Genomic DNA, 23,411 nt, shown 5'->3' with positions numbered 1-23,411 from the left:
AGCTGGAATAGAACAGAACCGAAGCAGAACTTATCAGAAGAAAAATAAAACCCCTCTCTTTTCTACCTCCTCTCTCGCTTTCCTCTCTGCCTCCTCCATTTTTTTCTGCCGATCCTCCTCCTCCAGCACTTTCCTCCTCTCCTCCCTCTTCCTCTTTAGTTCCTCCAGCTCAGCTTCAGCCTCCTGCTGCTTTTGCCTCATCCTCTCAAACTCTTCGCTCTCTGCATCGTCACGGCGGCGCTTTAGCTCCTCAAGCTTGCGTTCCGCCTCAAGGCGGGCAGCATCGTCTTGGTCGTCACCGACGGACACCTCAGGGGAGCGCATGCTTCCCCGACTGTGACACACACACAAACAATGGTGAGAGCGTGCATACACTGCAATTGCTGGTGACATACTGAAAGGGGGACGATACAAAACAAGTTGGCAGAAAGGTATTGACATTCGATGCAAGCCGAATATTTATCACATGCTAAAATGATTTCCCTCTTGTATGAATAAATACACACACATACGCAAAAGAACATCTGCACATCCTCACAAAAACCACGGCCTTCACAATAATTACGTGCCCCACATCTTAAGTGTCACGTTTGTCTTTCGCACTGATGATTTTATCTGCGAGCCAATTAAAAAACACTGAAAAAAAACAACCCTAAATAACTTTGCATGGATATAAATCAGATTCTGATTTGCTGACAAATTGTTTTAGTGATGCTTTGGCGGTACTTACCTGGTTTTATACATCCAGTACAAAAAAAAAAAACCCAAGAAGTGTCAGTGACCTCACTAAGTTCCTGCCTCATTGAACTACCTCTTTTCAGCAAATGGAAACACTTTGGAGGGCTGATATAAATACAAAAATTCTTTATATTTGTCAGAATAAATGAGATTTCGTCCCCATAATTTTGTGTTTGCAATCTTTTAGAGGGAATGTGCATTTTCTCCTCACTTTTAGTTATCTTAATTAGGAAAAGAACCACGGTTTGTAGGTGACAGGTAGCCTGATCTTTTCAGCTGACATTTCTATCAAGATCAGACAACCATTCCCACTCGCATTCACGCCTACGGTCAATTTAGAGTATCGATCAGCATCGTCCTCTCTTGGTGTCTTTGGACTGTGGGAGGAAGCTGGAGTACCAGAGAGAACCCACACAGGAACAGGGAGAACATGCAGACTCCACACAGAAAGATCCCGTGCCCGAGCCGGGACTCGAACCTGGAACCTTCTTGCTGTGAGGCGACAGTGCTGACCACTGCACCACCGTGCCGCCCCAATAAGGTTTCTTCTTTATCAAAACATCACTGTTAAATTAGTTGCATTTAGCTGCCTGTCACAGTTCCCTCTAGCATTTGATATTTGCTGAAGCGTTAGGATATTTGAATGATAACACATTAGACGTTCGTACAGATGTTGAAGATCCAGAGAGGCGTATCTTTTGTGAAGGGTAGGAACACATACAGACAGTAATTCTGGTTTTCTAGGCAATAACCGACAGCAGACGGAGCTATCACAGAAAGGAATTCTCTTGGGTTACCGGTATTCATTTAATTGCACATCTGGTCTCCTCAATTTGGCCCTTCAATAAAACAACCAGGGGGCGACTTTGTGTGCGTATGTGTTGTGTCCGTGTACCTGATTGTCCTCTCAGGTTTCCTGTGTTGTTTGGGAGTCCCTTCCTCATGCAGCCCTCCATTTTGCTTCATCTGCTCCTCCCACTCCTCCCGGGCTCCGCCTCTCTCACTCAACTGCAGTCACACATACAAATAGTGAACAAACATCCTGACAATGCTGCTGAACGGATATCTATGTGATGTCACATCACAGGATGTCACCAATAGGGAGAGAAAGACAGGGTGCACGACTCCAAATAAAACATCACACAGTGGCTGCTCCAGGAGCGCTGGTGATGATATCTTACACGTGATTGTACTGGGAGAGTCTCCAGTCCTTTTGTTGAGGACAATTATTAACCTCCAACACAGAACACAGATCTATTTCGCTTTTGATTTTATTTAGCGCCGTTCATGCTTTTAAACAACTACGCAGCGGTCTGGAGAAGCACTAAAGGTGTATTTGTGCATTTGAGAAAAGCTCGAGTGGGTTTTGTAACGCCATTTTTTTTTTTTTACCACAAGCGGCGATGGCGAAACCATGAAACATGAAGGAATATAATCTCTAACGTGAGCTCTGGGATCCCGAGCAGGTCGCCGAGGCTAAGGCAACCCACCTAACAAGGGCAAGCCCAGCCATCCTACAAATACTTATCTATGTAGCTGCCATCCAATTCTTTACTTCACTACAAATAAGTGATGATATTCGTTGAGGCTTGGAAGATAAACTGAAAATTCGACCTTCCACATCATCCTGGAAATGTTTATTTTCCATCTCTTCGCACACCGTCATTATTCGTGATGTGTCAATCGACAGACCCAAGCCTTGTTTGGGTATCTCTGATGCCAGCCTGAACCAATTCAAGAGAGAGACTATTGGAATTTACATTATTCATCAGACATCCCTTACACTGCGTGGAGTTCCACAACGTTTTATTCTTGAACTTAAGTTAACCTTCAGACGCTCCCTTCAGCAGACATGGCAAATACCTGTACGTGTGCTGTGTAGGTAAATCCGCCAGATTGTGTGTTGATTGCGACGTGCTTGTTTTGAAAGCTGCGAATGGCGCTTTGAAAATGATCCAAAAGGACTTGAAAATGTGTCAAGTCCAAATCTAAAAGTGCCGACTGTGTGGCACGAAAGCTTTGTAAATGTATTCAAACTGAGTTAAGTGGCTTAAAATTCTAAACTGATTCAACTGCTGCAGCGAAACAAAGGGAGGAACCTATCGTTTATGAAGCTGTTGACTACTACAACTCTGTTCATTATGCTTCTCAACTTCTACAATCCGCTTAAACTCTCGACTGGTAGTCAGCATGCAGGAAACAATGGATGGCGGATTACAATACCCACTTATAGCAAAGCTCTAGCACATATTTGGAGCAGAATCAGAAAAATAGTAAAGCGTGGGAGGTCTCAAAGCTTAGGGAAAAACATGCAGAAGACAACAGTGACCACACTGTGGGGAATAGTATTGAACTTGATCAAAAACCTGGCCACGTGGCTTACCAGCTTGCAGCGGCGCAAACCACACTGTGACAACAATAGCAGATATATGTGAGAAATTTCAGCGTCTGGCCCTAGCATCCATTACAAAAACGTTGTGATTTTTTTCGTGTTTTAGTTTTGCAAGTTTTTTTTTTTGGTTGTTGTTTTTTTTTTTCCACACATCAAGCCACTGAAATTAGTGAGATTAAGAGTGATTTTTTTTTTTTTTTGGACCTGTGCGTCACACCTCAAGTGAAATTCTTACCACATATCAGGTACCTCATTGTCCTGTGAGTGCGGTACCTCAGGTACCTCATTGTCCACTTCACTGCCATGTCTAAGAATCAAGGACTTGTTCACTGATGTGTTAGCAACAAAATCATCCTCAAGATACCTCTTCAGGCTCCTCTGCTGCTACTGCATCCTCCTCAGCCTCTAAATTTGCTGACTTGACCTGATTTGAACTGACTACTGAATGTGATTCTTCTTCTGCAAGCTCCTATGACAAAGGATTACAGCAATTTTTTTTCAAAGAAGGAACAAAGGCCAATTCAAGGATGTGCAATGCAAAAACCCATGAACATACCTTTATTTGTATATTAAGCTCTTCGGCTGATTCCTATGGAAACATCAAATTTTCATAGACTGTCGCTTACTGAAGTAAAGTGGAGAAAAACCGTACAATAAACCGTTGCATCACCTGTTCTCTATAGTAAGACCTTCTTGGCTTCTCCTCCACTTTCTCCTCCTCTTCATCTACTCCCTCCCGTGCTTCCTTTCCAATCTGAGGAGCAGCCTCCTCTTCCTCTCTGGTTTCCTCTTGCTCCCTCTCCTCTCTTCTCAAGGTATAAGTTGCTGTCTTCTCTTCTTCTTCCTCATTGTCACGGTAACGACCTCTACGCCATGAGGAGGGCCTCTCTTCTTCCTCCACATTATTTTTCTCAGTAGCAGCATTGTTGTTGCCCTCAATGTCAGCTGCATCCAACTGCCTCTGTCTCTCCAGCGCCTCCTTCATACGTCTCTGTCTTCTCTCCTCTCGCTTGGCCATGCGATCCAATAGGGCTTGGTCATCCTCTTCTGCACCGCCTCCTCCGTAGGAGCTGCTCACAGACACCGTTTCTGTCGCACTGTGATGAGAGAAAATGAAGTCATTTCAGTGTGGTCTTGTTAGCTAAAGATATCCGTCTCTGTGGGAACAGAATATTAACAGGATGGCGAAACTGTGGAAATATTAGAAAGGAATTTCTTCCAAAATTTAAAACAATAAAACCCTCAAATTCAAATATCTGAGAGAAAGAGAGGACTCACTAAACATAAATAAGTCTCCCTGACAGTGTCAAGATTGGTGTGCATGACTTTGCACAGTGTCTAATTAAGAGGTCAGTAAGGTAAGAGGCAGGTGGACAAACAGCGTCATAAAAGTCTCCGGTAAAACGATTTGCTAAGTGTCTCTCCGTGCTGCCGAAAAATAAATGCAGCCTACAACAGTTTGTACATGGCGGCGAAGCATTATCCTAATTTGCTCCGCTCTTTTCTAGTCTGGTAGCATCCAGCTGCCTGAGTGAGTGTACTATTAAGCTGGGGCGCTGTAACGTTACCGTGACATCAGTCATGGTGCCGTGAGCGACTCCCTTAAACAGTTTAGCAAGGTCGTTAATATTTTAGCTGGGTTATTCTTCTTTTCTTTTACCCGCTAACCTATAACGTCACGCTCGTCTGATAATGTCAGTGACGCGTGACGGACACAATGAGTTTCCCATTTCCAGTGATGCGCCTCCTTAAGTTATGTTTGATTCCATAAACTAGTTGTTATAAACTTACCACTGAGGCAAACCGCTAAGTTTTAGTATGCATGCACTGTTGGCTTTAGGTACAGTACTTTACTGTCACGCTGTGAGGTTGCTGTGGAGCGTGACATGAGAGGATCCTCTACTGGACACACAAGGACATCATTTCGAAGAAAAACACCATATTAACAGCTTCTTATTAGTGAAAATTAAAAGTTAAAATCAGCGTCAATTGGCCAACTTTTGCCCGAATACCGATTATGCTCCAATGGCTATACTTGGCCGATTAAATCAGCCTGCCGATTATTCGGTCGGGCCACAAAACTTATTGGAATGGAATATATTTGATCCCTCATGTTATGATATTTTAGAGCCCTAAAATGGAAGATGCAAAGTAAATCAAAAATAATAACCATTTAAAACAAAACAAAAAAATCCCAACGTCGGCACCAGCATTTTCATATCTGACCCGAGCAGGCCACTGGTACCAAAAGATGCTCAAAAGTATGCAAATACTCAAGCAAAGCTTCGAAAATCTGTGCGGTGCCTGCAATGTTATTGTCAGCTTTTTCACATGTATGGAGAAAAAAAAAGAAGCATTTTTGTGGCGACAAACTGCTAAATGTAAGCATTTGGCTGTATTGACAGGTACTCGCCACAGAAATGTGTTCAAATAAATCATTGGTGAAGACTGAAAATAAACAGCGAGTCTGGAAAGAACTATTGGATTCTGGTCGTGATTCTTGTCATTCTAGATGAATACACTCCAGACAGCAGCTGACCTCCTACCACAATGTAAAAAAAAAAAACCCCACCAGAATTAATCATACAACTTTCTTCCATCTTTGTATGAATTGCGCTGTACCCAACAGTCTGTCAAATATTATCCTTGCATCTGCTCAATCAAAAAACAGTTAGTGAGGGCCAGGTTCTCCCTCAGCATCCTCCTGTACAATCCTTCTGTTGTTCCCCAGGCCCAGGATGCATCTCTGAGCTCATCGAGAAACAAACGTCAACGTCCACAAAGCAAAGGCGGCGTCTCGAATGTCAGAACGACCCGCCACTTTCGCTGCGGCCAAGACAATTGATCTCACAGGGTGAAACTGCAAAGTTAAGTTTTACTGCTTTGTTTCCTTGGCGATGTTTCTGATGGATAGGTATGACATCATGAGTTGGCTGCCATACCGACAGCTGCACTTGGTTAGTGAACCGTTGTTCACTTATTGGCTTAAATATCAAAAAGCAGCTGTAGTGAATTTCATCAGCCAACACCTGACCATACTAAAAAAATAAAATGGAGAAAACCGCTCTCTTGTTGTGTTCAAGATTCTAAATTATCATTTAACACAAATTTTGTTTTTTTTGCGGCTTCTGTGTCGTCATACGTAAAACTTGCCACCTCCTCCATTTGATAAAACACACAAATTCACATTGTAAAACATAGATTGTGAAAAAAAACAAGGGTCAGGCAGTCAGTTGAGATGGTTAGGTTTAGATTTAGGGGGCTGGGGAATGAATTACATCAATGGAAGTCCTCAAAAAGATATAAGTACATGGATGGATGAACCCATTACCTGTGGCTGCTGTTGGTCAGACTGTCCAACTGCCCACTGGGGTCCTCACTATCCCTGCTCCTCAGCCTCTCTTGGCGAGCCCTGCGCCTCCTTTCACGGGCCGCCTCCTCCTCATCATCGTCGTTCTTTGACAATCTGATGGAAAAGACAAACAAAATTTTGAGATTTACTTCTTTTCATTATTTTAGCCCAGCAGTTACAGACTTCAAAGACAGGGCTGTAATCGTGACTAAATGCCTTATCAAGCTGAGCTGTCAGTGGTTCAACAACTTATATTTTGACTGTGCTGATAAAAAGTCAGTCTGGATACACGGCTGGCTAAATGTGAGATAGCAAAAGGAAAAAAAACAAAAACAAACAAAAACACATAACAGCTCCAGTCTCGTAACTGTTAAGATAGTGTGTCAAGTTTGTTTGTGTCCTTGAAACGACTGCCTACCTTCCTGCCTTCCTAGATATCCGTCACTTCCTATCCAATGGCCATACGCCAGAGTCGTATTCATTTTCGAATAAAACTATGACAAGAAACTGAGTAACTGCCAAAAATGATGTTTTCACCCATTTGTTGGCTGGTGTTAGCGGGATTACGCAAATACCACAGAGACAAGGGAAGACCCATTATTTTCTGGGGCAAATACAACACAAAATGGAATAATGGACTTTTTTTTTTTGTGCATAATCCAGCTAACACAAATACAAAAAAGGGGTGAAAAATGGGTTGTGGTGATGTATTCAGCCCCTCTCATTACTTCGCTATGTACTGAAAAATGTGTTCTCTGATCAAAGACTGTTTTCTGCGTTTTGTTAAATATCAGCCATTCGTTGCTTTCACCAATTGTTGCAATAGAAATGTGTTTGTTTATGTCAGGGCAGGCCAATGTGAGACAAAGGCGGCGTATTCATTCATCTCACGCAAAAAAAAGATGGATGTTTATCCAGAACTCCTGCTTAAATCCCTCCTACAAATTTTTTTTCCCCCATGTTAAAAGTAGACTGAAAATTTAAATGGTCAGAGTACAGGGCAGTTTCAAAAAAAGAAGCTTTTTTTCCCCCTCTGTAATATGGCGCTGCCCCAAAAAATGTAATGGGTTGTTCCTTGGCCCATGCCTGTGCTAAAATTGTTGTTGCCTGGAGAGCTACTGTATGTCGATTGATAGAACAAGAAACTGAGACAATTGACAACTGAGACGGGCCCAAAATAGAGAGGTTTGACAGAAGAGGCGACGCGGCGAAAAACATGTCGCCCTAGACCAGTTATCTAACACTGCTAACACCTCAGGACTGAAAATGCAGCATCAAACCAGTTCCTGAACTGCTTTGTTTCCGGACAATTTCATTCAGTTCCCTGCTTGATCTGTGTTTCACCGGCTGACCTTAACACTCCCACTGCTAACCACATGCCTAGCTACCTGACATCATGGTACAGCCTTTGAGGTCAGCCGGTGAAGCATGCGTACTATTGCATGTTAATTGCTACGTGTGTGGTTAGCCCAGCTTAAGCTGTTGGAGTTTATGTGAGGGTTAGCTTTACAGCTTGTGAATAATGATTTCCCTCTTCATTTCCTTCCCTTCTGCTGGTCCCCTGCCTCCCTGTCTCCTGATTCTTTCTGTCAGACGAGGAATTTTGTCATAACAGAACCAATTAATCTGCAAACGCCCAGACTCATGAGAAGCTGACATCAGGCAGAGTGTAGAAAATATGTCGAATCTGGACGAGCTTTTCAATTTTAACTAACAGTTTTCAACAGGTTGTTTTTTTTTTTTTTTTAAATAATTTAAGAATAACTTTAATTTGAATTGCTCTCCACTAGTAAATGCATTAATCTGTCTTTAACATGTTTCCACAAACCAAAAAGTCACGACTGCCTTAACTCCCAGAGGAACGCACTGTCCCAGAGACGGCACCAAATGTCATGAGAAAGGGAAAAACGACAAACAGCTAAAAATGGAATGAAAGAGTCCTTGGTGGCAGTGACATCAACTTCAGGGTTAAAATTCCAGAGGAGGAGAGAAGAACAAGCTCCTAAAAGCTGAATTAGCATTCCTGTCAATCACAGGCTACACACACACACACACACACACACACTGTTTTAATATCCCGCTCCTTACCTAGGCCCCAAACTCTATCAGCATACTGACACAGAAATATGAGAAGAGGCGGAGGGGGGAGTGGGTAGGAGAAAAAAAGGAGTGAAAAAGAACTGAAAAAGCGAGGACAGAAGTACAACGAAAAACTAGAACGGAAAGGGTGTGTACGTTGCACAATGTGGAAAAAAGGAGTATTCTGCCGATTTGATCATAGATGACACGTTCTCTTACACAGGATGTGCAGCCTCAGCTACAAGTTTCAGGTGTCTGCCAATAGGAACTATACTTGTAAAGCTATTTTTTTCAGGCAGATGGTGTGTAAGGAAACAAAGTGCGTGCTTTTATTCGTCCTCATATTCTTGCGTTCGAAGATTTTTTCACACGTTACATGTTGCAGACAGCGAAGGAGCAAAGACACAAAAGGCACAGCAATCCGTTCGTCTCTTGGGGAGAACTTTGCCTAAATATTTTGTTTAACAGCAAAATATCTCAAAAATGTGAAGTGAAAACAATTTGGCGTAAGCCCATGAGAATAGACTAGCTCACCCCTCCAAGAGAGAGAGGGATGGAGGCGAGAGAGAGAGAGAGAGAGAGAGAGAGAAGATAGAAAGAGGGAGACAAGCGAAGGAAGGGATGTAGAGGGAAGGAGGGAGGGGGTTTGTACCGTCAGAAATCCTGACCCATTCCCACGCTGGCCTCTCTGAGATATTACCCTGCTCTTTGCTGGCTTCAAGGATAAACAATGTTAGCTGTGATGGTGTTCCCCTTGACATGATTTGTCCTCTTTATTCACCTCACAGACCGAGCAGCCGCACACAAAACATTCAAACCAAATCTGTCACTTTTCAAAGTTCAGAAAAAGTTCTATCCAAGTTGTTGATATCAAAAATCCACTCTTCTTGTCCAAATGATGGTTTAAGATGTAGGACCAGGTCACGTTTGGAGTGGCCCATTCAACCAAGGTGTGGGGGGGGAGGCGCGTTTGGTGTGGGTTAATCACAGAGGATGGGTGTTCTCTCCTCAGTCCTTCCTGGTGGTGCAGGTGGAGGTCAAGAAGAGCAGACAAGGAGAAACAACGGAGGAGGAGGTGAAAGATGAGCGCCATGAGGAGAAGCAATAGGAGAAGGTGGGATTTATAAGAGCTGGAGGATGACAGGAAGTAGAAGGAGAAGGAGGAGGAAGTGGCATGACATGGAGACACAGGAGGGACATCGTAGATGAAGTCATCTTTCTAAAGTTGACACTGGGAATGCCATTTTAGATTTCATGTGGCCTTCATATGTCACTCTGCCAAAGCAGCAAAGTTTAGCTGCAGCAGACTGAGCTGCCCTCGTCATACGGAAAGGTGAAACTATAAAGCACAGAAAATAGAAATACATTTCAGCTTGCTTTCAACGCGTACATTATAAACGGCGTAAATCTATCGAATCAATTTCCTATGAACTAAATCTCTAATTTCTACCCGTTACAGTTTTATGTATTTTTAGTCCAAAATGTCATATAATTCATCATTTTTAGCATCCAAAGTACTGTCTTTTAACACGTTTATTGCGATGGTCCTTCGATGAACTTTGAGCGACTTAGGAGCTGCACAGTCCTGTAACAATGGGGTCTCTAGCATCTATCACAGTTTGGAATCGTCAAACTTCACAAATGCGGAGCAGTAAGAAAAACAGTGATCTCCTATTATAGATCGAAATAAATCAAGCAAACACACACCCACGATGCTACTTTAGGCATAAAGATGTGTGCGGATGCCACTAAATTAACTCAGGTGCAACGAATCAATGCTTTTTTACCTCCTCATTTCTGGTCACATGGCACGTTCTGCTCCTGAAATACCTAAAATACTGCGGAACTTAAACACGGATTTCCATCAACATATCAACTTAGTCGTAACGAAGCACAGACCCTTTCACAAGATCGACTGAGAAGCTTCCGCGTTCACGCTCTCTCTCTCTCTCTCTCTCTCTCTCTTGCAGTGTCTACTCAAAACAAGCTTGATTGGCAGTGTGAGAGCAAGCAATTTCTGGCTCAGTATCCACACCAGACACAACTATAGCGCTGTTGTCAAACCAGCCATCCCTGAAATTGTAACCTTTATGGTCAAATAGAACAGAGATCACACATCTTAAAGACTCCTTGGAACCCAAGCCCAAAAAAAAAAAAAAGCTATTTCACACTCCTAACACTCCTGAAGGCTAACTTCCTCAGCATGAACCCGGATCAACGTTCCTTAGATTGCAGACACAAACTGGTTGGCTAGGTTACCACTTCCATGCTCTGATGTGCCATGGGATCACCGATAGACAGAATGAAGCTTGGAGTGAAACCATGGCTTCTGTGACTCACAATCAGTTCTTGGTACAAAAATGATTTAAAGACTCAGTGGACCAGCTTTTGCCTTTGTGTGTGGGACTGATTGAGAAATTGATGAACAGAAACATTAATAAGTTGAAAATTGAAGGAGAGGCGGCACGGTGGTGCAGTGGTCAGCACTGTCGCCTCAAAGCAAGAAGGTTCTAGGTTTGAGCCCCGGCTCCAGCACAGGATCTTTCTGTGTGGAGTCTGCATGTTCTCCCTGTTCCTGTGTGGGTTCTCTCTGGGACTCCAGCTTCCTCCCACAGTCCAAAGACATCAAGAGGGGACGAGGCTGATTGATACTCTAAATTGACTGTAGGTGTGACTGTGAGTGTGAATGGTTGTCTGTCTCTGTGTGTTGGCCCTGCAATGGACTGGAGGTCTATCCAGGGTGAACCCCGCCTCTCGCCTGAAGGCTGCTGGGATAGGCTCCAGCCCCCCCCCCCCCGCGACCCTTAACAGGATAAGCGGTGGAAAATGGATGGATGTCTCTAATTGAAGCACATTGTGTAACTCCTGGGATCTAAGAAAAAACAGGGAAGGCTTCACTGTTCTCTCTGCACACAACACACACACACACACACACACGCACGCACGTACGCACGCACACCTCACTGTCCCAGCAAGACGGAAACAGCTCATGGAGACCTGGCCAGTAAAGACTTATAATAGACAGGAATTTATTATGTAGCTCCACACCCTCTCTTTTCACTCTTCATCTTCAGTATGCTCCCTGATGGTTGAATGGAGGAAGGCCAATGAGTCATGTGGTTTTGACTCGTCCAAATGGGCATGGAAATATTGTAGAGTATTTTAATATATTGGCAGAAATGCAGACAATGTATAGAATCTTTTTAATAACAATAACAACTTATCAACAACAGGAGCAGCACCTGCCAGCTGAAATGATTGCTGCTCAGACCAAGTAAACAGTCAGGTACAAAATCCCAGCAAGCTAAAAATGTGAATATCAAAGGTGCTTTACTCTTCAGACACTTTCAAAGTCTTCTTCAGTTTCACCGTCGGCTCGTCAGTTTATCTTTTTTTTGGCTCTTCTTCGTCTGTATTTTCTGCCAAATTCCATCTTCACTAGCAAAACTGCAAAAATAATTCTAGTGTGTGTGCGCGCGCGTGTGTGTGTGTGTGTGTTTGTAAGGGAAAGCAGAAGCATTCACCTTCAGTTAAATTAGGTAGAAGTTAGTTCAGATTTCATCGAAGGCAATCAGGCATAGATGATGGCAACAGGTAAACACCAAAACACGGCAGCAGATGCAAAGTAGAGATGCAACGATACCAGTTTTGTCTTCCCAAATATCAGACATTTCAACCTACAATCAACTATTACTGGTGCTGGGTACTCCATCCCAAAGGAGAACATTCTAGAACAGAACTTTTTCTTATGAAGCATCAAAAGGGTACATATTAGCTACAGTACATGAAAGCATATCTTTCTGTTTTAACATCTACAGCTAACATAGACCACAAACATTTCATAGCCTATGCCCATTGACTGAAGAAATTGAACAGTTATTTGTATCCGACATATGCTTTTCTTTTTAAAATATTGCAATTGCACAAGGCTCAAACCTGACTGTTGGCAAATTCAAACAATTTCCAAGACTCTAACTAAAAGATATCTGGGAGAAAACATCAATAAAATAAATTAAAAACATGGCAACTGGCAAATGAAACATTTCTCCCGTTATAAAGATCGAGACCTGCCAATGCCATCATCTTGCTGAACAGGTGGCAAATACAGTTCTACGATGGAGAAAACTGGAGTGAGTAATGTCAAAGCACTAAATCAAGAGAAAGGGAGATTTATTCTTCCCAAAACTCCTTTAACACTTCCCTTATTTCAAGTTCTTACGCAGGAACACCAACATGTTCACTTTGCTAGGTTTCAAGCAGGAGTGCTGACATGTAGCGACATTCCCTGATGCGCTGAAGAGCCTCTGGGAGGGCGAACGAGTGGCTGCGAGTCGCGGTCGCTAAACTCACAGAAATGGACGGTTGCTCAATCCTTTGACGTCATGCGGACTCGGTGTTGTCGGCTGTTTTTAATGCCATGGGCCGAACGCGCGGCTAATTTAACAACATCGCACGTGATTGGTTTATTTTCGTAGCATGTGAAAATGAACCTCTCATCGTGGAAACACGACTTTTACGATGTGTTAATCGCACATTTTGATATCGCGATGACGATTGAAATCCGATTAATCGCCCAGCCCTAGCGTGCACTCTGTTTACCATTTACTCTCACACACTATTTTCACTTGTTCATCGTGAAGGCAAATGCCTCTCACATTTTTTTCGCGTAAAAACCTATCAGAGAGGAAAGTCGATGCATTCAGCAATATATGTATTCAGGTCTTCAGCAACACATAAACAGGCTGTAATAAAACTCTACTAAGAAATACGTCGAACAGGCAAGTGACCGTGCCAGTTTCTGCATGTGAGGCTTTTGTGAAAAGGCCTATGAAATGCGTAAGTTCACTCTGCAACAGGTTTTTACAATAAAAAAAAACAACAACTTTTGACTAGTTTGATTACTAAACTTTTCATGTTGTGATTCAATCTAATGTTGAAATGAATTTAAGTCTGATCAGTTCCTTCCACTGCATCAAGGGAAGGCCATTGGTGAGAGAAAATTAAAAAGAGGGGGAGGCCATGACTGAACATTCCAACTTAAAGGTCATCTCATTCCTTATCTGAACGCTTATCGACCTTTTCTTTCTCCGAGCCTGGGCCAGGGAAGCCAGTATTCGCTGAACTATGTTTTTAAAGACCCAGAAAAGGCCCTGAGCTATTAAAGCAACACTGGCTCACTCCTGTTCCAACTTGGCATGAACATCAGAGGAGGTGCGCATTGCACTGACAACCACAGCTTTATTACACAACACCGGCGAATTCTTCATGAAGTAATCGCTGAATCAGTGCCCCCTCAGGATGCAGTTACAAATGAGGGAGGCCAGACTTTTGAATCACTTTTTGGGGACACCTGAAACACATGTCCGCAAATGTCACTTTGAGACAAGCAAATGGTCTTACCGTTCAGCCTCCAGGCGCATCTCTTCCCGCTTCTGCCTTCTCAGCTCCCGGCGCCGCTCAAAGTCCATTTCCTCCATAGTTGTGCCCTTAAACATCAAACCCAGATATGTTCATTTCCGCCTTTCAAGAAGGACAAATGAGTAGAAAAAAAATATCACTTAAGTGTTCCAAGAGTGTAAAAAAAGCTAAAACTCTTATGCCACATCACAGTTGTGCTTTGCCCCAGCGACGTGCGCCTACCGCAGTGACCTTCGACCAAATACATTTTTTGATTGTCCTTGAGTTCGAGAATAAATTTGTACTATATTTGAAGAATACATTCGTGCATATCTCACTACATTACTGAGACATCATCAAAAAAGCTTTCAGTTGATCCTAGTGTCCCAGTGAACATTTGTGTCCAGAAATTTCCTCAAGGTATTCAAGAGACGTTACGCTCAAATACGAATAACTTGTTAAATGTCAAATGCATGAAAGTTTACAGACTTATTCAAATTTAAACTGTCACTATCAAGCTAGGACTCAAGAACTCAACGGTAACATTTCAAAATCATTTATAGAGAGGGACAGGGGACATCATTTGAAAGGTAACTGCAACTTTGAAAAGGGTTATGTTGGTCATCTTAGAAGTGCATTTCATTCTATGGAGTAACTGTGCGGAATGGGCTAGAAGATCATTTGAAGGAAAGCAGAAATATTACTCTTTTTATAAAAAATATCGAAAGAAATAATTGCAAATTACCAAAAAAAACAGGAAAGGGAAGGTGACCATTGTCAAACGTCTGCATTCTAAGCTGAAGTTTTCTTTTCTTTCGTATAACATTGCAGATACTGATGTTCATTCATTTTGTGTCGCTCCATTGTTAAGAATGGAGACTTACTGGCAATGTGGATATTCACCATTATGTAATTTCTCACTTGGAAGTGATGGATAGGGGTAAGGCATGATAGGCTTAGGTGTCATCCTACGCCTTTTTGATCAGTGGTACCTATACTTTCTGTTGTTTGTCTTTTTATTTTTTGTATTTTCTTTTAAATCATGTTCGAAACAAAGACTCATTCATTCATTCATTCATGTTAGACGACAATGACCTTGATCATTGATAATCACTTTTTTTTTTTTTTTGCTTTACACTTGAGTCCTTACGGAAATTTGAGCCAAATTGGAGCAAGCCTCTAAATGCATTTCAGAGGTATTGTGTTAACAAAAATGGCACAGACTGATGGATGGACATCCTGAAAAAAAAAAAAAAGGCGACTCCAGTCTAAGTTTGTCTTTGGCACGGAGGGGTAAATAATGTAGCTCACATTTAGATGTCTTGTTTATCTGAGTTCCAAATCTGCCAATCCTTCCACACACAGTTGATCAAAAACATAATCATACTGTGTTTATGAGCTTGGGAACAGTTTGTCGAAATGGAAAAAAATAAGGACATACAAGAAGCCAATTAATTTAAATCAGGTAAAAGCGTTTTCACAAGAAAGCCTATGCTAAGGTGCATGTCTAGTGTCCCCCCCCCCATCGACAAAGCCTAATTAAGCATTTGAGGGGAATTACAAAAGTGCATGACAGAAAACAATAAGCAAATTCACATTGGAATTCTCTTTCAGAGCAGCCAGGTCTATTGCGGTACAGCATGAAATCTAAAATACAAAATGTTGAGTTGTTCAGTTCAGCAGGACAAACAGGAGACTGTGATAGTCACACCTTGAGCTATCTGTCAATGTGCTTCACACCATACCAGATCGTCACAACTCCAAGGAGAGATTCTACCACGAGTCTCCCACAGTCTGGCCTCAGCTGATAAATAAGGCTAATGCCTGCTTCTTCTCCTCAGTTGGCCCTCCTTTTTTTTTCCCTCAGTGACCTCCTTCCTTCTCTCCCTCATTCTTATTCCTGCCTTCTCTCCCTATCTCATCTGTTAAATCTTCCTGTGTTGTTTACCAAAATGTCAGTAGCCTTCCAGCACAGGACTTTCCTCTTGGTCCTTACTTGCTGTGTACAGTCTTATCCAGGAGGGGCCAAAGAAGGCCTTTTCATACAGACATCCCCAAGTATGCATGCGCACAAGCTCATGAGGAAGACAACAATTAAAGACATCTACAGTAATCACAAACCTCTAGATGGCAGCAACGTTAAGGAAACACAGCTAGTGGCTACAGCTACATGTACATATATACACACATATAACTTACACAGCTGTTGCTTATCATAGGGGCTGGTAAGTGGAAAGAACCTCAGGATAAGATTCATATCATTATACAAGGCTTACAGTACAATTTCATCATGACACGAAATATTTTTTTCTGAAATTATGAATATAATATATTTCGAATTGATTTTTAATTTAATATTCACAAAAAAATAATCACTAAAATTACAAAAAAAGTACAATGTATGACCACTGATGCATCATCAAAGGCAGCATAGACTGAATACATTCTCAGATTGTTCATATTCATGGAAGCAAGAATGAAATAATAAATTACAATGAATTGCATAATAAATGAGACACAGAGGAAACCTGTAGCTTCCAAAGAGATGTGTAAATGTTGTGGATAACCGTGAAGGGACCACCCATACTTGGTCAAATGTAGAAGAGGCAGAATGAGATGAAATCTGGGAGAGGAAATTCCATTAAGTTGAAGTCATCTGTCCATTTATTCCACAATTTACTGCATCTGAATCCTGCATCCATCCATCAACCCCACCCACCCTCCCTTCATAGCCACCCTGTCCCCCAGGCTCTGTCTGCCACAGCCTTCCACAATGGATATAATGACACATTTACCAGTCAAATTAGTACCTGTCGAGACCCTGGCACAGAACTTGGGAGTCTAAGTTTCAGCCTCTTAAAAAAGCCCTAAAAACCAACTTGATATTAACCTGACAGCCACTGGGATTACACCTCTTTATAAAGCCTCTATCTCCTTACAAAGTATTGAATTCTTGAATTAAAAAAGGACCATCACAACGAACCCCTATTGGCCATATAGGCACAACGAATATTAAGGAACAGTCTGGGAGTTGAAGGAAAAGCATGGCGAAGCAGCAAATATATTTTTGGCTCTGGTGAAGTGTTCCAAATGCTAGCATAGCATTTTATGAGGAGTTTTATTGGTCAGACGTGTATCCGTGATACTAGCAATGATCCCTTCAAAACCTCTGGACAAGCACATGAATCACCACATTATGGCAATGGAGCTACGGTATGAGTGGAATATTCTTATTCAGGGACTCAATCATGTACCAGTTAAAAACTGGTTTGATTTTTTTGTTTGTTGATGAAGCAATGAGAGTATAAACAAGTAATAACTATATAATATAGCCTGTGTTGTTAGCTTGACAGCTGTGAGCTTGGGAAATAATATAACAACGATGACTTGTTATTGTTGGTATTAACATGGCTGGAACTGTCATACCTAGCCTACACTTAATAAATACATTCATGATAATTAGAGACGGGCAGCACGGTGGTGCAGTGGTCAGCACTGTCCCCTCACAGCAAGAAGGTTCCGGGTTCGAGTCCCAGCTCGGGCAAGGGACCTTTCTGTGTGGAGTCTCCATGTTCTCCCTGTGCCTGTGTGGGTTCTCTCTGGTACTCCAGCTTCCTCCCACAGTCCAAAGACATCAAGAGGGGACGAGGCTGATTGATACTCTAAATTGACTGTAGGTGTGAATGTGAGTGTGAATGGTTGTCTGTCTGTATGTGTTGGCCCTGCAATGGACCACCATCCATGCATCCATTTTCTTCCGCTTATTCCTGTTAAAGGTCACGGTGGGGGTGGAGCCTATCCCAGCGGCTTTTGGGTGTGGGGCGAGGTTCACCCTGGACAGACAACCTTTCACACTCATAGCTGCACCTACGGTCAATTTAGAGTATCAATCAGCCTCGTCCTCTCTTGATGTCTTTGGACTGTGGAAGGAAGCTGGAGTACCAGAGAGAACCCACACAGACACAGGGAGAACATGGAGACTCCACACAGAAAGATCCCGCGCCTGAGCCGGGGCTCGAACTTGGAACCTTCTTGCTGTGAGGCCACAGTGCTGACCACTGCACCACCGTGCCGCCTTATATATCTATGTGATAACACCAAAATGTGTTGCAAGTGCAATTTTCAGTATTTTGTTGAATGTTCTGCTTTAAGCAAGCTAAAATGGTTCTTTAAAAACTGTAAAATATCCCGTTCATACATCAATAACCTATGAAGAAGTTACGTGTCAAAATGCACGCTCATGCTATGTGCTTTATATACAAATCTACCAGCATCATAAGAACCCAGTGTTAGTCAGACTCCATTGTCTAATCTCACTTTTATTTCCTTTGTCTCTTCCCCTATTTTCACTGTCTTTCTCTAGGCCAATGGTACAGCAGCTTGGCCAACAGCTGCATCCAGTGTTCAGATAAAATATGAAGATCCTATTATACATAAGGCACTATTCATGGTTGGGATTACACACGCCCTTACTATTCCAGCATCAGTCTGCCACAGAGTGAATATCAAACAAAATACCTGCAATTGTCAAAGCTGACTTCTTCAGCTATGTCTATATTCTGTGCAACACAGGAGGTGGCCAAATGCATCAGAGCTAAACTCAATCTCAATACCATCTGCTTTCCACTTACCCTCGCTCTCTCTTCCAAAAGGCATTTTTGAGAGTGTGGCTTCGGCTTGAATGAGGAAAAATTTCGCAGAGGATGAGGAGATATTCCTAGGTAAACCAGAGAAGCTAAAGCCACTGCAGTGCATAAAATGCCAGAGTTTTTGAGGTAAAGGAATTGTTCCAAACTCCATTGCCTCAGATGCAATGTCATTAGAGACTTAAGATCTGGTGACGATCATAACTAAAACCACCCGTATTCTTACTTTAGCTGCCAGGTACAACCTAGCAAGACGGAAATTGGTTTTTAAAGAGAGAATACCTTAAGGTTAAAAAGTAATACCAGATATCACTTATGACTGCATCAGCTTGTGATGAGTTGACGTTACCAGAGGGAATGTTGCATTTAAGGATGAATTTTAAAAAGTTTGCATTGCCATTTTTTTTTTTACCTCATCAAACAATGTTGGTGAAAAAAGGTGGCATACTGTATATCTAAGGGAAAGATTATGTTGACTGAGCACAAAAATGCTTTCCGAAATTTTTTTGTTTTGTTTTAAACTAGTCTTGAATACTTGTGTTTTGCTCCCAGTTTCTCAATCCAGGTAATCTGTTAAAGTGGAAAAAAAAAAGTAGTTTTAGCTAATCTGACAAAAAGTGCTGGCTTCTTTACAATCAGTTTGATCATTTTGCATTTGTTGGCCCATCACACAGATTAGGTAGTGATCGGCTATGATTAATTGATTTTTTTTTTTATCATCGCCGATCAAAAAGATGGCAAAAGCAGTAAAAAATGGGGGCTTAAATACTCAAAGGATCCTCACATAAACTTTTACCCTCAGGACCCTGTCTTGCATTTGTATAATTGGCTTTTACATGGATTAAAAAGGAAAATGTAGCTCGATACTTTCTGTGTTGCGGGGATTATTTTCCTCGATGTAGCATTCTTGAATCCTCCGTTTTACTTTTCGCTGAGAGAAAGATAAGTTCACTAAATGTTGTCATGCATTCAGACGATGTCACACTATTCTTTCACGATGAAATTCTCAGTCCAACACATGGATGATAGTCTAAGGGGTTCCTGTCAGGTTAGATATTAAGGCCTTGTGACCTTTTTCTTGGAGGGGGGGGGGGGGGGGGGGGGGCTGAAAACACCTGCGTTTCACCAGCAAAACCCTTCAGGCTGAGCGAATGTTTCTATGTTCTTAGACCTCACACTTGAAGCTAAGTCACACTTAATGTGCAATAAAAACTTTACCCCAACAATGATATGATCTATAACCTTCCAGCTTTTCATCGCAGGTTTTGTTGAGGGGTTGCACCATTGAACAGCAAACATTTTGTCCATCTTTATTACTTTTGAAGAAAAAAAAAACCCATCTCTGTAATGTCAGCTTTGGCATGTCTCAGAACTTCAATTGAGGGACTTTAAAGTTAACAAAAGAGAAGTTGAAATAGCACTGGCTGAAACAGTGAGCTTTAAAAGCCAAAACACCAAAGGGACATTTGCATTAATACTTGGTTTCCTATTGCCCATATCATAAACAATAGTGTAAGAGGGTGACTTCTCCTGTAGTCTTTGAATTTTAAAAGCCTTGTGTTCCTTTAAAAAAGATGCAGCTCCCACAATCGGGGAAAAATTGGTGAAGACGCATTCCAAAAAGTACAAGTCCCACACAAAATAAGGATGTTTGTACTGCATCAAAAGGCTACTGCTCACTGGCGCTGCTCCATATGACCAAATATGGAAGGAAAAAATGCTGCCTTTTCCCGTAACCAAACTGGGTAAAAGGAAAAAAAAAGAAGGAAGGTTTTCTTGCATGCTGTATGCACTGCAAGATAGAGCTCTCACACTCACAACACAGTGAGCACAGCCTTGGCTTTGTCTCAACACAACATGACATACGGTGATGCTGGATATACCGTAAAACACAAATACATGCCTGCAAAACTCAGGAATCACGTAAGAATGATCATGTCATTGCAAACATTTCATTTCTAATCACACAAACAGCTTTCTCCACTTTCACACAAGAGATCTTGTCTCAGCACTGCACTTTGAGCCCCCTAGAATGGTACATTCCTCTTGATGAAAAAGCAGCGTTCACAAATGCCACAACCCTCTGCTCAAGTTCCCCTCAAGAACACCCCTTCTTGCTATACGAAACAACTCTGACATTCTCCTGCCACTGTTGAACTACAAAAAAAAAAAAAAAAGTCTGCAGGCCTGTCATTTCACAAGAGACTTATCACATTTTCTGGAACATTCTTTGTATTTGAGAGCTGCTAGATATAGAGCACAACTGCTGCAAGAAATAAAAGTGCATTTAGTACACAAGACAGAATTACCTAAATGGGCTCCAGCTTCTGTTTTTACAACAGAACCCTTGTATTCCCTTTTAAAGAAAAAGTTCCACATTTTGGGAGATATGCTTACTCCCTCTTTTGCTAGGAAATTGATTAAGTTCAAATGGGCATGAAGATACAGCCAACAGACTATTCAGTTCATTATTTATTAGCTTGAACCAAGAGCAATGACCCTGTCCAAAGGAAAAAAAACAACAACAACAAAAGTCAACATCTCCAATGTCAAAAGCGTAAAGCAAATATTTAATATCTACAAATTGCTGCTGGATACTGATGCAACCTTTCTTTGACAAGTTTGCCAGGTATGCTAAGCTAAGCTGCTGCCTTTGTCTCACATTACACAAACGTGAGAATGGTCTCTCACAACTTGAAATGAACATTTTTCCAGAGTGTAAAACTGTGAAATGAAAGTCTCCCTTAGTTGATAGCATATTTATAATAAATTGCCATACTGAAAAGTTTTGTGAGCTTCAAGGTGCTATTGTCTGAGTTGCTGTATCATCCAGCCAATTAGTTAGTTAGTAACTGCACAGCTATAAACAGTGGGGAACAAGGTGAGACAATTGCAACTCCCACCATCTTCTCCCGTTTGATCAAAATCCCAGCAGTTTTTGTTTGAAGCCCTGCAGCAGGTCTAAGGGCTATTAAGTCAGACAAACTTGGAGGTGCAGACATACAAACGTCCATTATCTACCGCTTGTCCTGTTAGGGGTCGCGGGGAGGCTGGAGCCTATCCCAACAGCCCTCAGGTGAGAGGCAGGGTTCACCCTGGACGGGATGCCAGTCCGTCGCAGGGTAAACACATACAGACAATCATTCACACTCAGAACCACGTCTTCAGTCAATTTAAAGTATTCAATTAACCTGGTTCCCTCTTGTATGTCTTTGGACTCTGGGAGGAAGCCAGAGTACCCATGCAGGCACAGGGAGAACATGGAGACTCTACACAGAAAAACCCATACTTGAGCCGGGGCTCGAACCTGGAACCTTCTTGCTGTGAGGCGACAGTGCTGACCACTGCACCACCGTGCCGCCCTGAGGTGCAGACAGAATGATGTAATTTGAAATGCTGCACAAGGATCATATTTCTGTATTGATATGAGTGGCCAAAAGCATAAACTCCTCAAAGAAAGTTCGGAAATCGTTGGATTATTTCTCTGCTTTAATTATACCAACTGGTATTGTATTTTAAATTACTGGAAAGCCTGATGAGTTACCTTTACAACAAGGTACAACTTGTAAGGATTGTGCATTCGTGGAATGAGCAACCCAGCTAAATGTGTGGCCAACGTCCCCCCAAAAAATTGCCCAAATCCCCTGCAATTCGCTTTATGCACCTCGTCACAAACTGAAACCAAAACGAGGCTTGGAATACAGAAGGATGACACCCTGGTACTGTTAGCCAATCAGAGGCAGAGTAGGGCGGGTCGTCGAGCTGGGCTTTGCTCAGTACAGGTAGGGAAAGAAATTATGTGACCAGTGAGGAAGATACCTTTGAGCCTCGTTTCGGTTCTCGAAATGGTCGCAGGGTGAAAAAGGCGGTTCTTCTGTCGTTATTCACTCTCGTTTTGAGTTGCTTGGTGGATTCGATGATTGCACTCTTTCACGGGAACCAACACACTGTCAGGGACCTCAGTAGCGTGTGGAAGATCCATACCCAGCCACAACAGCTTGGCACCTCCTTCTCATGCTGGTCACCAACCTAGCCACATTTTGCTCGGGGATGGAATCCCATTCCTCAACTCTAGCACATACAGCACTCCCAAGCTGATGCCACAAGTGTTCAATTGGGTTGACTTTGTCGTCGATGTCATTTGATGACAATTGGTATTAAATAAATCAAGTTTTTTGATCAATCTTAGTTTTGCACGGCTGCCAAGACTCTATGTCGTGACTTATGGCCAAAAAGGAAGTATTTTATCAAACTAACAATCTTCATTTATGCTTTTAGTACACATGGCACGATTTATTATTCTGGCACATTTTGAAGCTGACTCAGCACCTCTAAATCGTACACCATATAACAAGTGAGGTGGAAGCCAAAAAGAATGGTAGTGAGCTACATACCGTAGGCTCCAGCAGCATTAGACTAAGTTTAAAACAATGAGATAAAAAAAACCATACACAATTTAAAAGTGAGCCCGGTATACTTGAGCTTTGCCTTTCATGCCGTTCTCTGCATCATTGCATCAAAAAAACACACTAAATGCTTTAAAATGAAACAAGTTATCAGAGGCTCAGAGGTAGAGTGGCCATCTAGCAACTGAAGGGTCGCTGGTTCAATCCCCCCCAGTGACCACGTTGAAATATCATTGAGCAAGATAGGGAAGCCCTGATTGCTCCTAATGGCCCTGTGACCGACAGGCAACCTGTCCAGGGTGAACCCCGCCTCTCCCCAGAATAATGAATAAGTGGTATAGAATGGATGGATGGATGAAACCAGTTCTCATTCAAAAAATTTAAACGGTGGATATCAATTA

The 23,411-nt window shown here is 42.2% G+C and overlaps 1 protein-coding gene across 6 annotated transcripts in view; it reads right to left on the bottom strand.

The window, feature by feature from the left end:
* Positions 1 to 23,411, bottom strand: part of LOC147263942 (uncharacterized) — a 55,588-nt gene that overhangs the window by 16,503 nt on the left and 15,674 nt on the right. For 3 of the 6 annotated variants that reach the window (XR_015112510.1, XM_086202328.1, XM_086202329.1), the window contains exons 2-9: positions 13,962 to 14,047; positions 6,462 to 6,596; positions 3,801 to 4,227; positions 3,687 to 3,719; positions 3,495 to 3,599; positions 3,122 to 3,145; positions 1,634 to 1,746; positions 67 to 334 (exon numbers count right to left, since the gene is read on the bottom strand). Coding sequence is in view for 5 of the 6 variants with exons in the window: in XM_086202328.1 (XP_086058454.1) it covers positions 67 to 334; positions 1,634 to 1,746; positions 3,122 to 3,145; positions 3,495 to 3,599; positions 3,687 to 3,719; positions 3,801 to 4,227; positions 6,462 to 6,596; positions 13,962 to 14,038 (1,182 nt within the window). In the remaining variant the exon portion in view is untranslated. The remainder of the gene's footprint in view (positions 1 to 66; positions 335 to 1,633; positions 1,747 to 3,121; positions 3,146 to 3,494; positions 3,600 to 3,686; positions 3,720 to 3,800; positions 4,228 to 6,461; positions 6,597 to 13,961; positions 14,048 to 23,411) is intronic. The other 3 variants (XM_086202330.1, XM_086202331.1, XM_086202332.1) reach the window with 3 other exon arrangements.

This window comes from Aulostomus chinensis, chromosome 4, assembly GCF_037954235.1.
Source record: "Aulostomus chinensis isolate RoL2024-O1b breed Wild chromosome 4, RoL_Achi_v1.0, whole genome shotgun sequence".
Taxonomy (NCBI): Eukaryota; Metazoa; Chordata; class Actinopteri; order Syngnathiformes; family Aulostomidae; genus Aulostomus; species Aulostomus chinensis.
Note: the sequence above shows the minus strand (reverse complement) of the source record. Positions and strands in the feature narration are given on the sequence as shown.